The 12,934-nt window shown below is 36.4% G+C and overlaps 1 protein-coding gene across 4 annotated transcripts in view; it reads right to left on the bottom strand.

The window, feature by feature from the left end:
* Positions 1–12,934, bottom strand: part of NAA15 (N-alpha-acetyltransferase 15, NatA auxiliary subunit) — a 90,172-nt gene that overhangs the window by 29,531 nt on the left and 47,707 nt on the right. For all 4 annotated transcript variants that reach the window (XM_015450848.4, XM_005555945.5, XM_045392886.3 and 1 more), the window contains 7 exons: positions 11,315–11,434; positions 9,596–9,691; positions 9,271–9,377; positions 6,938–7,010; positions 3,725–3,894; positions 1,378–1,530; positions 707–835 (listed from right to left, as the gene is read on the bottom strand). In XM_015450848.4, the coding sequence (XP_015306334.1) occupies positions 707–835; positions 1,378–1,530; positions 3,725–3,894; positions 6,938–7,010; positions 9,271–9,377; positions 9,596–9,691; positions 11,315–11,434 (848 nt within the window). The remainder of the gene's footprint in view (positions 1–706; positions 836–1,377; positions 1,531–3,724; positions 3,895–6,937; positions 7,011–9,270; positions 9,378–9,595; positions 9,692–11,314; positions 11,435–12,934) is intronic.

Genomic DNA, 12,934 nt, shown 5'->3' with positions numbered 1-12,934 from the left:
GACACAAATCTGAATCCTATGCAATGTGATGCTGGTATGTGGGAAAAAATCAATTAGCAAGTAAGTCAAGCAATCAGGAACCTGATGCATTTCAACTAAGCTTTGGTATTCTATACTTGACAATATTACAAATGTGAAATTAGTTATATAAACTATGTTTATCTTTGTAAAACACAAAAAAGAAAAACCAACCACTAGTCATGGAAATGAGTCAGAAGTGAAGAGGATTAAGAAAACAATTTTATCAAAAAGCATGAAATTACATATGCTATAGAAGAAATACTGTGAAAAGTCTTCAACTTTTATATCTTACCAAGGGTATATGGCATCATCAATAAACTCTACAATGAACAGGATCCTAGGAGTAATTTAATCAGCTGTGTATGTACTACTAAAGCAGCAGCAGCAATTTGAAAGGTTCAAAAATCAATAAAAACATAGCCAAGATACAAAATTTCTATCAAGTTTTTTTAAAAAGCTTTTTTTTTTTTTAAAAAAAAAAAAAAGAATTCTTACAGAAAGATAATAGAGACCCTGGCTGAAAATGTAGTCTATATTTCCATTATGAAAACTGAAAAAAGTGAATACTGATTTTAAAAAGCACCTACTATGAATTATAAAGAGGTAGAAGAGAAAAAAACTATGAAATTTGTCCAAAACCATCAACAGAATAAAACGAGAAAACGTTTATATAAAAGGTACTTACTCTCTCAATCTCATGACATTTCTTAAGTGCTTCACCAAATTTATTCATTGCTTTATAAGCCTGGGCACATTCTGTTTGGAACCACATGCACTGCATTTCATTCAAATTCTCTACCGCTGATGTTCCTTCCTATACAAAAATTAAGTATTTTCAAGATCATTTTTTATCAAAGACATTCTACCACAGAATTTTAAAAAACAAACAAAGATGTTCCGCTGATTTGGACTCTCAAAAAAAATTTTTGAAACATTCTTAAAGAATAGTTAACATGGGAAAGCAACTGAAATTCTCTAACCACTAAAAATAATTTGTAGTTTCACGAGTGATTAAACAAAAGGTCTACATAACTGAGGGTAGCGATTAGTACAAGAAAAAGAACACCACCACATAGCAGGTATTCAATAAATATTAGTTCCCTTGACCCCTAAAAAATTCATCTGAACATACATCAATATAAACCAGTTTAAAAGTCCACTGTACAATCCTCTAAAAGGAAAATCCTCTGTACCAATGTCAACTCCAGTGTCTTCTGATATAACGATTTAATTAAAATCCTGGCTATTTTGGTGTCGAAAATATTAAAGATAAACTTTGAAAAATAAGCATGGTACACAAGTATGAACTGGCTCGTGTCTTCTTTATTCATAATTAAGAACACTAGTTGTACAAACCCTTGTAAACTTTGAGCACATTTCTTCAGCTTCTTTAATTAGGTTGGCTTTTAGCATGTATTTTGCACATTTGGAGTTGATAAATCTGTCTGCTGTGTCTAAGGCCTGGGCCTCATCCATCCACCTTGCAGCTTCTTTAATATTTCCAGCGTGCTTACAAGGTACAAAAGCAAAATAAACCGGTTAATATGCTAAGTTTACTGTGCAGGTAATTCATTATCTGTTGATAAATAATTTAAAAACAAATGAAAGTAAAGGCATTCTTGTGACTCTCAGATGTTAATCAATATAAAATAATGCATTCTTCCATAATATAAGTTCTGATTCCTTTTTCCAGCCTTCTAGAATTTAAGCTGACAGTTAAGACTTATTTTAATAGTTTTGTCTACTGTTAATATCGCCATTGCCTAAAACTGCCTGGCACATAGTAAAAATACTCAAAAATAATTGTTAAAGAATAAATAAGGCTGGGGGCCGTAGCTTGCTCCTATAATCCCAGCACTTTGGGAGGTCGAGGCGGGTGGATCATCTGAGATCAGGAATTCGAGTCCAGCCTGGCCAACATGGTGAAAACCCATCTCTACTAAAAATACAAAAGTAAACCAAGGGTGGTGGCGCACGCCTGTAATCCCAGCTACTTGGAAGGCTGAGGCAGGAGAATCACTTGAACCCAGGAGGTGCAGGTTGCAGTGAGCCGAGATTGTGCCACTGCACTCTAGCCTGGGCGACAGTGAGACTCCATCTCAATAAAAAAGAATAAATAATAATAGAAACCTTTTTTTTTTTTTGAGATGGGAGTCTCACTCTGTCACCCAGACCGGAGTGCAGTGGCGCAATCTTGGCTCACTGCAACCTCCGCCTCCGGATTCAAGCAATTCTCCTGCCTCAACCTACCAAGTAGCTGGGATTACAGGCATGCGCCACCACGCCCGGCTAATTTTTGTATTTTTAGTAGAGACGTGGTTTCACCATATTTGGCCAAGCTAGTCTTGAACTCCCGACCTTGTGATCCACCCACTTTGGCCTCCAAAAGTGCTGGGATTACAGACATGAGCCATAGCTCCCAGCCAATAATATAAATCTTTAAATCAAAACATAATTAAATGTGAAAGTCATAAAAGGCATGGCCAAATCTCTAAGCTAAAGGGACCATGGAAACATTACTGATTAGGACCATTAGTAGACATTCCCCAATGTTTCTCATTCTAAGTTACCTAACTAGTCCATCTGGCAAAGCCTCAAAACTAATGAGCCATAATCTAATTTTAAAAAGTGCTTCTTGGCACATGTATACCTATGTAACAAACCTGCACGTTGTGCACATGTACCCTAGAACTTAAAGTATAATTTTTTAAAAATCTAAAAATAAAAAAATTATTAATAATAAATGAATAAATAAATAAAAAATAAAAAGTGCTTGTTTAGCCAGATGCGGGGGCTCATGCCTATAATCTCAGCACTTTGGGAGGCCAAAATAGGTGGATCACTTTAGGCCGGGAGTTCAACACCAGCCTAGCCAACATGGCGAAACTCCGTCTCTACAAATAACACAAAAATTAGCTGGGCATGGTGGTGCATGCCTATAATCCCAGCTACCACTCCGGAGGCTGAGGCATGAGAATCACTTCACCTGGGAGGCAGACATTGCAGGGAGCTGAGATTGCGCTACTGCACTCTAGCCTGGGTGATACAGCAAGACTCTCTCTCTCAAAAAAAAAAAAAAAAAAACTTCTTAAGTATTACTTAATTTCATTATTTTTTTGCTAAATAAATTACTGGTTTATTGTCAGTCCCTCAAGACCTTTCATTACTAAATTTTATTTTCAGTAAGACAGAGAAAAGCCAACATTACTTTAAGATGGTGCTAAAATATATGACTAAAAATTCTCAAGCAAGGCCCAGGAGTTGAGAAGTCAAAAGAGATAACTTGTAGAATTCACAATAGAATCTTCACAGTTTCACCTCATTAACATTGACAGATACTGATATGTTACCATACTCAAATGTTAATAGAAATATACATTTCACAGCAAACAAAATTTCTTTTGGATTACCTATATACTCTTACTCTCCAAACCCAAGAGAATTACCAGATACATGTGAATACATATACATTAATGTATGTACATAAGTATGCGTGTGTATACGGATATAGATAAATGACCAAATTAGCATGACCATGACAAGTCTCAAAGTAACTGGACTGAGAAATGTACTAAACTTGTTATTTTGTGTTTTTTGAGTTATCAAATGTCACTTTTCCTACATTTAGAATGTATAAAATAGAGAGAAAAAATTCATGACAAGTCCCATTACCTCATAAGAAAACAGAACAAAAGATTTTTACCTTATAGATTTTAGCTTTCACGAGAAACAGTTCTATTAATGTAGGTGTACTTTCAATAGCAGTATTTATGTACTCCAGAGCAATAGATGGCTGACCAATTTTGTCATAATGTTGTGCCAAGTAGTACTGGACCCAAAGTAATGTGGTTGGTGGTTCCTCCTTTCCATCATCTTAGGAGAAGAGGGAGAGAGGGAAAAGAAACCAAGGTGAGGCATTACATATATTAAGAGCACCCCCCGAAATGGTTCCTATGTTTATTAATAAGGGAGGTACTATGAAAGGAGTTTATTTGTATCTAGCTATAAAACTCCCCCTAAGTTTATAAGATCTTTGGAAAAGTCTGTATTTTCTTTTCTGTATCCTTACAACCCCTAGCACAATCCCTTGCATATAATAACTTCACGGAACAAACATGGGAGATAAATAAGGTCTAACTACCTAGAAAGAAAACTGAAACAGGTAGAGGGGAGACAAGCTGTACTAGAACTATGAGAGCATACTGATCAGGATGTTATTTACAAAATGGGAAAAATTAAAAATGTTCTCCATTTATATGAGGTTAAAAAAAAAAAAAAGCCCTGGCTGTTTAATTGAGTTTCTAGCTAATGCACCAAACTGTATATAAATATACTTGTAATGTGGTTATTTTGAATTTGGTGATTATATTCTTAATATATTTTAATATGCTAAATATGCAAAGATGCATAATTTAAGTCAAATAAAAACTATACCCCAAAAATGGGATGACAAGCAAAAAAATTTTTATATTTTAGTTCATGATTTAATTTTAATATACTCACAAGAAAATGTGTAAGTTAAATATACAACCCACACATTAAAAAATTCTTTTTAAATACAAATTTCTAAAATCTGAGAACTGATACGTGCTTTCAAAGAAAGCAACAGATTGCTGTTTTTTAAAATTTTTCCTAGTGAAAGCAGGATGGCTCAGTGGACAAATAATAGGAGTGGAACTCACCAACTCCTCATCTGATAGATCTGCAACAAAAGTGCTGCATATTCTTGGGCATGTCATTGAACCTCTTCCACATTTGTAAAATATGTAGGAAAATGCTGATAATCAAAGGAACATTATGATGATTAACCAATGAAATCATAGGAAAAAGTACTATTAAATTAATCTGAGACCTAGAAACAATGACCAACCCAATAGCAATATGCACCCAGGGTCCCATACTGGGCTTTCCCACTACAGGAACCAGAACTCCTAGGAAAAACAATTGATTCCAGATCTGCAGTGGCAGCGATAAACTGGAATATCTTGTCTTATTAACACCCAAGAAGTTATCAACTACTACTATGGTATGTAAAGAATAGGACCATTTGAGATTTGTAATGTGGTTATTTAGAATTTGGTAATTATATTCTTAACATATTTTAATATCATGCTGAATATGCAACATTCAAATATGCTTAAATCCATGAATTCATAATACTTTTAAAAAATGTATTTGCTGTCTTTGAAGGATGCTATTGAACCAACAATTCATTATTTTGAAAACTCGTAAAGAAATTTTAAAAAGCAGGGAGCGGGGAGAAAAAATCCATTTATCATGCTTTCCTATGCAAACTGAAACATTGTGTAAGCACATAATAGAGGAAGCAAATTTTCTCTTTTAAAATAATAAAAAATTATAGAGTATCACCAGTCGGTAATTCTTAACAGTTGCTAACATATAAAACAAACACTGTATGCCTACTAATATGAGGAATGGAATTTATTTTATTTAATTTTTTAAAATTTTAATTAGCCACTGTGCTACTGGCTGCCATACTAGCAACAATCTTCTACATCGAACTACCAGTTTATAGGAAATTCAGAGGGCAAGGAATAATGTGTTAAGCAACACATGGGGTACAATCAGCAAACTCTAGACTGGGAAAACTGAAAAAAAAAATTTCTTCAACAAATAAATTGCAGGAAAACGGATAGGGCAGAAACCCACAGATAAAAAGAGTTTAAGAGACACATCAACCAAATTCAAAGTACACATCTTATCTGGATCTTCATTAAAACAAACTTCAAAAACAGAAAGGCAAAAAAAAATTGACATTTATAACATAACTGGAAATGTGAACATGGACTGAATAGGTATGATTAAGAAAGTATTAATTTTTGTCAGGCACAGTGGCTCATGCCTATAATCGCGGCACTTTGGGAGGCCAAAGCAGGCAGATCACTTGAGGTCAGGAGTTCGAGACCAGCCTGGCCTGGCCAATACGGTGAGACCCCGTCTCTACCAAAAATACAAAAATTAGCCGGGCGTGGTGGCGGGCACCTGTCCCAGCTACTCGGGAGGCTGAGGCAGAAGAATCACTTGCACCTGGGAGGCGGAGGCTGCAGTGAACTGAGATCGTGCCACTGTACGACAGAGCAAGACTCCATTTCAAAAAAAAAAAAAAAGTATTAATTTTCAGGTATGAGAATGGTATTAGGTTACATTTGAGGTTAAGTCCTTCTCTTTAGACATACTGAAATATCCATAGATAAAATGATGTGATGTTTGGAATCTGCTTCAGAATAATATGAGAGTCGAGAAAAGTAGGAGAGGCTATAAATAAATTCAATCATGAATTAAAAATTATTGAAGCTGAGTGCTGGGTAAAGAGAGGATCATTATACTGTTGCATTTGATTTTGTAGATGTTTTTAAATTTTTACATAACATTCTTTTCAATAAACTAATGTGAGGTGGGACACAGTGGCCCAAGCCTATAATCTCAACACTTTAAGAGGCCAATGCAAGAAGATCACTTGAGCCCAGGAGTTTGAGACCAGCCTGGGCAACAAAGTGAGACCCTATGTCTACAAAGAATTTAAAAATTAGCCTGGCATGATGGTGCATGCCTGTGGTCCCAGCTACACAGAGGGCAGAGGCAGGAGGATCGCCTGAGCCCAGGAGGTCGAGGCTGCAGTGAGCTGTGTTCACACCACTGCACTCCAACCTGGGGAACAGAGCAAGATCGCGTCTCAAAAAAAAAACCCAAAACACAAAAAACAAAGATAATGTAATTCTCTTCTAACCAAGTATCATCACACAATGTGCAAATTAATGGATGTCCCTCTTAAAGGGAAAAAAATTTAATGCACTATGCTTCCTGCCTAAGTAATAATACTGACCTTCTGATTAAGAATTTCACAATGTATTAAAATTTTCAAGATGTTTTTAAAACATAAAACTTGAGGACTTACCATTGGGGTTAAATAACCGGCAGCTTTTTAGAGAAGTTTCATAACCTACTACTAACTCTTCTATGATTGCCACCTAGAGTACAAACACACAAACACACTTTAATAGAAAAAATACACAGTTACTATTCTTATGCAAAATGTGTTATTTTCTACTAAAACACTAAATAAACACTCCAACACACACACCCTCCTTTATTAAATATCTTAACCTCTAGATACAAATTTTAAAATACATCATACTTTTGCACAGGTGTGCATTAAGATGTAATTTTATAAAAGCTTATTGGTTACTCCTTTTCAGCTGAACCAGAAATCAGAAAAAGAGATGGACAAAGACAGGCAATATTGTGGATGATCTATATCTTGATTCTTTTATCAAAGTTTGTATAAATGAACACCCACAATAAACATTTGCAGTTAAGAATTAAATGCTCTGTGAAAAGAGAAATTGTCTAAGTAGATGACAGTAATCAACTTTCAATTTCACAATCCAGGGTAAAACACTAGCAAAACTCAAAAAATACTTTGAGAGTTTGTGAGGTCCAGGAGAATGAGTGGCCATCCACAGTTAAGTTGAATGACCTCAACTTAACTGACTCAACAGACTAATAACACCTCTCCCCAAAACCTCAGTAAATTGTGAGGACTACTCACAACTGCAGCTAGGTTATTCTGGTGCACCCATGTTCCCTACTACAAGTTGAGCTACATGCCTACTAAAACTGTTTTGTTTTCTCAAACCTCCTTGCATCAGTTGCATTTATTATCCTAATGGCAGAATTCAGTATTGTGTAAACTTAACATATGAGAATGAAAACGACTGTTCCCTAAGTTGAATACCAAGGAAAGACTAAAAAGATAAGTTAGGTATTTTTAACCAGTTTAGATCTAAATAAAAATACCGTAAGTAGAAGAAAATCATAAAAATATAGGATTCTATACATAAGACCACTTCATAAGCATCAAAGCCTGACTCTTTCAAAACTGGAAACAAAAGATCCTACTTGGCCACGCATGGTGGCTCACATCTGTAATCCCAACACTTTGGGAGGCCAAGATGGGTGGATCGCCTGAGGTCAAGAGTTCAAGACCAGCCTGGCCAACATGGTCAAACCCCATCTCTACTAAAAATACAAAAATTAGCCTGGTATGGTGGCACGTGCCTGTAATCCCAGCTACTCGGGAGGTTGAGGCAGGAGAATCACCTGAACCCAGGAGGCGGAGGTTGCAGTGAGCCGAGATCACGCCATTGCACTCCAGCCTGGGCTACAAGAGCAAAACTCCGTCTCAAAAAAAAAAAAAAAAGATATTTTATGGATGTGATTTATGCAAGAAAAAAAAAGTGAAAGAGCAATAAAAAAGGCCCATACATTGAGTCTCCAACAAAAGACTGGCAAATAAATGTACATTATGTAATTCTGGTTAAAGTGTTTCTTATGTCTCATTTGTTCCATCTTTGACTCTTCAATGTAACTGATTTTTTAGAATCCAACCAATATGTATTGATGACACTGTACTTATAAGCAAAATAGTCTAAATTAAGATTAAAATACCCTTGGTCGGGCACGGTGGCTCACGCTCGTAATCCCAGCACTTTGGGAGGCCGAGGTGGGCAGATCATTTGAGGTCAGGAGCTGGCCAACATGGTGAAACCCTGTCTCCATTAAAAATACAAAAATTAGCCAGGCATGGTAGTACACGCCTGTGATTCCAGCTAGTTGGGAGGCTGAGGCACAAGAATTGCTTGAATCCAGGAGGCAGAGGTTGCAGTGGGCCGAGGTCATGCCACTGCACTCCAGATTGGGTGACAGAGCAAGACTCAGTCTCAAAACAGAAAAAAGTTAAAATAACCTCTAAATAAGCATTCTGAATATTATTAACATGTAGCTGAAAGAGTAAGCTGACTTACTAGAACATCAAAAAAACTCTTCTGAACAGAACTTTTTGTCTATCAAATTTAAAATGGAGAAAGATGACTAAGCTAAAACTTAAAAAAAAAAAAAAAAACCTCTGGCTTCTGACTATGAACAGGACTAAAGAAAATGGTGAAGAAACCATCACCTTATCAACTTTTCATAACCTACAGTGACTCATTAAAAGTTCATAGCAGAAAGGAAACAGAAAACAAGTAAGAAATAAGTCACTGTCTAAAGAAAAAAAAAAAAGGATGAAATGGAAAAAAGAGGAATCAGAAGCATTTAAATTGCAAACTGGGAAGACTGACACGAGATTCACGAAACATGTACTACTGTGCACAGATAATCGAGAATCAATAATTCCAAATACCGAGCAAAGAAATGGTAGCCAAAAGAAAATATCATATTACACTTTACCTTTTCTTTGTCTTTGTATAATGATCTTAAAGTATTGAAGACTGGTGGGCAACCCTTGCTGAAATTCATCCTTAGGAACTTATCCAAACATTCTTTAAACTTCTCACCTTGGAAGAGAAAAATCCTTTTGGCTTATATTTATCAAATAATTACTTACATTTACCAAAGTATTTACTTACATTTACCAACTTATATTTAGTAGAGTTGTTAGACAACTCTAACAATGTATAGCTTAAACTTAATATGCATACTCATACTTAAAACCAAGAAAAGAAACTTTAAATCATAAAAGCATTTTTATTCCTTTGAAATTATTCTCACTTACCAGATAAAAAGTTTAATGGCAGCCTTCTTGGCACCAGTCCCCTGGGATACTTAGTCCAGGCCTCCTCGTAAATTTTCAGCCTTTCTAACATATTAGCTGCAGACAAAGAAAAATTCTTTGTTATATGTAATTATAAACTGCATTTTTTTTTTCCTGGAAAATTACGAACTTCTCAAAATATATTAAAATTTTAATATTTAAAAGAAAATTGGAATTATTCATAATCTTATACCTACTATTTCAACAATTATTTTAGACTATTTCTTTTCAATTTTTTTTATCTTAAGTACATAATTATCTTTATCCTGTTCTGCTTTAGGTAGGCTTTTAAAACCTGAGAACTTCTTTAGTTCTGAAAAAGCCTCCGTTATGATGTTTCCATATTTTGCTGCTTCTCCTACCATTCTCCTTAGCTTTTCCCCTCTAACTCCTCTCCTCTGATTTTGGTCGTGGCTTCTCTTCCATTCTATTAAAATTTTTATTTCAGTAAGTAGGTTTTTCATTTCAGATTCCTAATTGGTACTACTCCTAACTATTCATGTTTCATGGCAGCAATTACCTCTATCTTAGATTCCTCCATCATCTCTACTCTTCCTTTTGCAGACAGTGGTGATTACCATTCCTTGCTGGTGTTCCTAAAACAATCTGAGAATCTTTGTTACAAAGTAATCTGCAACAAGAGGTTTCTCTTGTATATTTCAATGGCTCACAACCAGCCTTGAAGGAAACAAATCAGATCACCTCTGCTGAGAATCCTGCCTATTTGTTTCTGGGCCTGTTCCCAAAAGTGGATCCCATTTATGGGACAGAGTGACTGGGGGAGCACAGAGAGTCTGAATCCAAGTTTGACTGACAGAAATTTAACCCCTCTTCCCACAAAGGAACAGTGATGCTCATTCAGCCTGGCTACATTTATGTGACCCTGGCAAGTCACTTTGATGCAGCCACAGCTTACCACAGAGCTTATTCTTGCTTTTAAGAATACATCTCCATTTCTGTCCATGGAAATTTTCTTTAAGAGACAGAGTCTCACACCATGTTGCCCATGCTGAGCTCAAACTCCTGGGCTCAAGCAATCCTCCCACCTCGGCCTCCCAAAGTGCTGTGATCATAAGTGTGAGCCCCTACACTTGGCCTCCTTTCATGTTTTTGATGCTACTATGCATTTGTGAATTTTTTTCTAAAGTTGCTGCTAAATTATTTTCTCAACCATTCTATAAATCTGTAGAAGAAAGGTTTCGGAACATGCTCAATCTGTCATATTAAATAGAAGTTTGCAAGTGTACTTTTGTATTCAGACTTTTTTTTTTTTTTTTGAGACACAGTCTCGCTCTGTTGCCCAGGCTGGAATGCAGTGGCACTATGTTGGCTCACTGCAACCTCCGCCTCCTGGGTTCAAGCAGTTCTCGTGCCTCAGCCTCCCAAGTAGCTGAGACTACAGGCACATGTCACCACGCCAGGCTAATTTTTTGTATTTTAGTAGAGACGGGGTTTCACCATGTTGTCCAGGCTGGTCTCGAACTCCTGAGCTCAGGCAATCCATCCACCTCGGCCTCCCAAAGTGCTGGGATTACAGGCAGGAGCCACTGCACCTGGCCTGTATTCAGATTTTGAATCAATTCTTAACCACTATTATTCTAGTTGTACTTTTCAATGAGTAAATAAAATATATATTAACAAAAGAAACAATAAAACTTTGTAAGTTTTAAACAATACTACCTGGCTTAAGTGCTTTTTCTAAGCCTTTGTAATAGGCCCAGTTTTCAGGATTTCTCTCTTGCAATCCTCTGTAAACATCTGCAGCATCTTCCAAACGACATAGTTGCAACAGAAGTTCCCCTGATTAAAAATAGAAAAAAAAATTAAATATCTGAGAAAACCTTCTAATTAGAATTTTAACTTTTCCTCAAATGTTCTCTTAAAATCTTATTATAAATCAATGCTGCTAAGTAGATGGACCTGGTATCCTCCTGAGTTCCCAGTTCCCTTAAGATCATTTACCAAGTTATTTTATCGTCTCCTTCCTTTTTTGAAGTTCACATTATTTAGAAATGCCATCCTCTTCACATCCTCAATTTATTCAGAAAATCTGTCCAACGCCAGGCCAGTTTCTCACATTCACTGAACACACTGTCACCAAGCCATCTTCTACTGCTCAATTATTCCTGATACCATATGGAACAACTTCAGCATCCAAATTAATGACTCAATCCAATATCCTAACCTTATGATCCCTTAATCAGCTACAAAACAATTTTGCCGTAGCAGTCCTTAATCTGGTCACATTCAAAACCACCTAGACTTTACCTTTTAATGTCTTCCAAGAAGCAAATAAGCACCCTATTTTAAGCTTAATTGCTTTTCTTTCTTTTTGTCTCACTAATCCTACTATTCAACTTCAGAGAAAAAACTATCAGCCTAACAGCAACTTGCCAACTCACTGTTTGCCTTCCCTGGGCTGCATGACCCATCACATCCCTGAATGTTATTAGCAGCCCCAATTATCAAAAATCAATCTTAAAACCTAGGCTCTTTTGTTTACTAATTTTAAAGCCCAGATCATCCCAACTGTTTACTTGCTCCACACATTCTCATGGAAGGAAACAAACCAGATGAACAGAGACAGTGGTTTCACTATTATATATGAGCTCCAAAGCCATATAAGCTTCAACTATTCAGGATTCCTTTTCTCTATCCTTAATGTGCTTCCCTTCATCCAAGGTATTATTTTTAAGCCACTATTTCACCCTTGCATCCTTCACTCTCTGTTGCATCTTTCGCTCTCATTTGATAATAAAAATGAACACTTATTGAGTACTTACCATGTGCCCATGACTTTTTTTTCTTTGTGACACCGTCTCGCTCTGTCACCCTAGCTGGAGTGCAGTGGTGCGATTGATCATGGCTCACTGCAGCCTTGGCCTCCTAAAGCGATCCTACCACCTCAGCCTCCCTAGTAGCTGGAACTACAGGAATGTGCCACCATGCCTGGCTAATTTTTGTATGTTTTTTAGAGACGGTTTTTCGCCATGTTGTCCAGGCTGGTCTTGAGCTCCTAGACTCAAGTGATCCACCCACCTTGGCCTCCCAAAGTGCTGGGATTATAGTTGTGAGTCACCGTGCCCGGCCACCAGTGACTTTTAAACATTTCACATGCATTAACTAATTCAATCCTCAGAACTCTATGAGATAGATTACTATTAGTTTCATCACTTTAAAACTTAGAGGACTTAAGTAAACTTCCTAAGAGTCTTGCAGATAGTGATAGAGTTAGGATTTGAATCCAAGCAATTTATCTGAAAGAACAGATATACATTCATTCTTTCTTTTTGAAGACAG

This window comes from Macaca fascicularis, chromosome 5 (genome assembly GCF_037993035.2).
Source record: "Macaca fascicularis isolate 582-1 chromosome 5, T2T-MFA8v1.1".
Classification (NCBI taxonomy): domain Eukaryota; kingdom Metazoa; phylum Chordata; class Mammalia; order Primates; family Cercopithecidae; genus Macaca; species Macaca fascicularis.
The sequence above is the reverse complement of the archived record's forward strand: the minus strand, read 5'-3'. Positions and strand labels throughout refer to the sequence as shown.